An 883-nucleotide genomic window follows, 5' to 3' on the forward strand; every position below is an offset into this window, starting at 1 on the left:
CCATTTCTTTCTTTCCTTTCTTTCTTTCTCTCTTTTCCTCTCTGTTTCCTTCTGTCTCGTTTTTATGTTTCTTTTCTCTGTCTTCTTTGTTTGTCTCTGCCTGTCTCCTCTTTTGCTCTGTCTCCTCTCTCTGTCTCCTTTGTTTGTCTCCCTGTCTCCTGTGTGTGGTCCATATAAACAACTTGAGCAGCAGCAACAGCAGCAGCAACAGCAGCAGCAACAGCAGCAGCAACAGCAGCAGCAACAGCAGCAGCAACAGCAGCAGCAACAGCAACAGCAACAGCAGCAGCAACAGCAGCAGCAACAGCAGCAGCAGCAGCAGCAGAAGTTGCTGCTGCTGCTGCCGCTGTTGCAGTGCTAAGCTGTCTCGTTTGCAACCCCCGTAGCTATAGGCCAGGATAAGAAAGCTACAGAAGACAAAACTAACGAGAACTGCAGCAGCAGCAGCAGCAGCACTGCATGCAGCAGCAGCAGTGCAGCAGCAAAAGCAGTTGCGTTTCATGCAGCAACAACAGCAGCAGCAGAAACAGCAGCAACAGCAGCAGCACTTCATGCAGATGCAGAAGCAGCAGCACTGCATGCAGCAGCAGCAACAGCAGCAGCAGCAGCAGCAGCATTGCATGCAGCAGCAGCACCGTTGATTATCCTTCTACCCCGTGTTTCTTAACCCCCCAGAACCCAGCAGTGGCTGGCACAGGAACCCCTTTGCTGCAGCTAGCCACAGCTAGCTACAGCTAGCCACAGCTAGCCACAGCTAGCTACAGCTAGCCAGCTACAGCTAGCTACAGCTAGCCAGACATAGTTGGCTGCAGCTAGCCACGACCAGCCACAGCTAGCCAGCTAGCCAGCCACAGCTAGCTGCATCATCATATATATATATATA

General features: G+C 52.0%; 1 protein-coding gene across 1 annotated transcript; it reads left to right on the forward strand.

Annotated features, from left to right (window-relative positions):
* Positions 1-64: 64 nt before the first annotated feature.
* On the forward strand, positions 65-361 carry EMH_0062370 (uncharacterized protein; the record flags this gene model as incomplete). Its single annotated transcript, XM_013498025.1, has 1 exon — positions 65-361. One exon carries the CDS (start codon positions 65-67, stop codon positions 359-361), a length of 297 nt encoding a protein of 98 aa, XP_013353479.1.
* Positions 362-883: the final 522 nt, after the last annotated feature.

This window comes from Eimeria mitis, genomic scaffold, assembly GCF_000499745.2.
Source record: "Eimeria mitis Houghton genomic scaffold, Emh_scaff3119, whole genome shotgun sequence".
NCBI lineage: Eukaryota > Apicomplexa > Conoidasida > Eucoccidiorida > Eimeriidae > Eimeria > Eimeria mitis.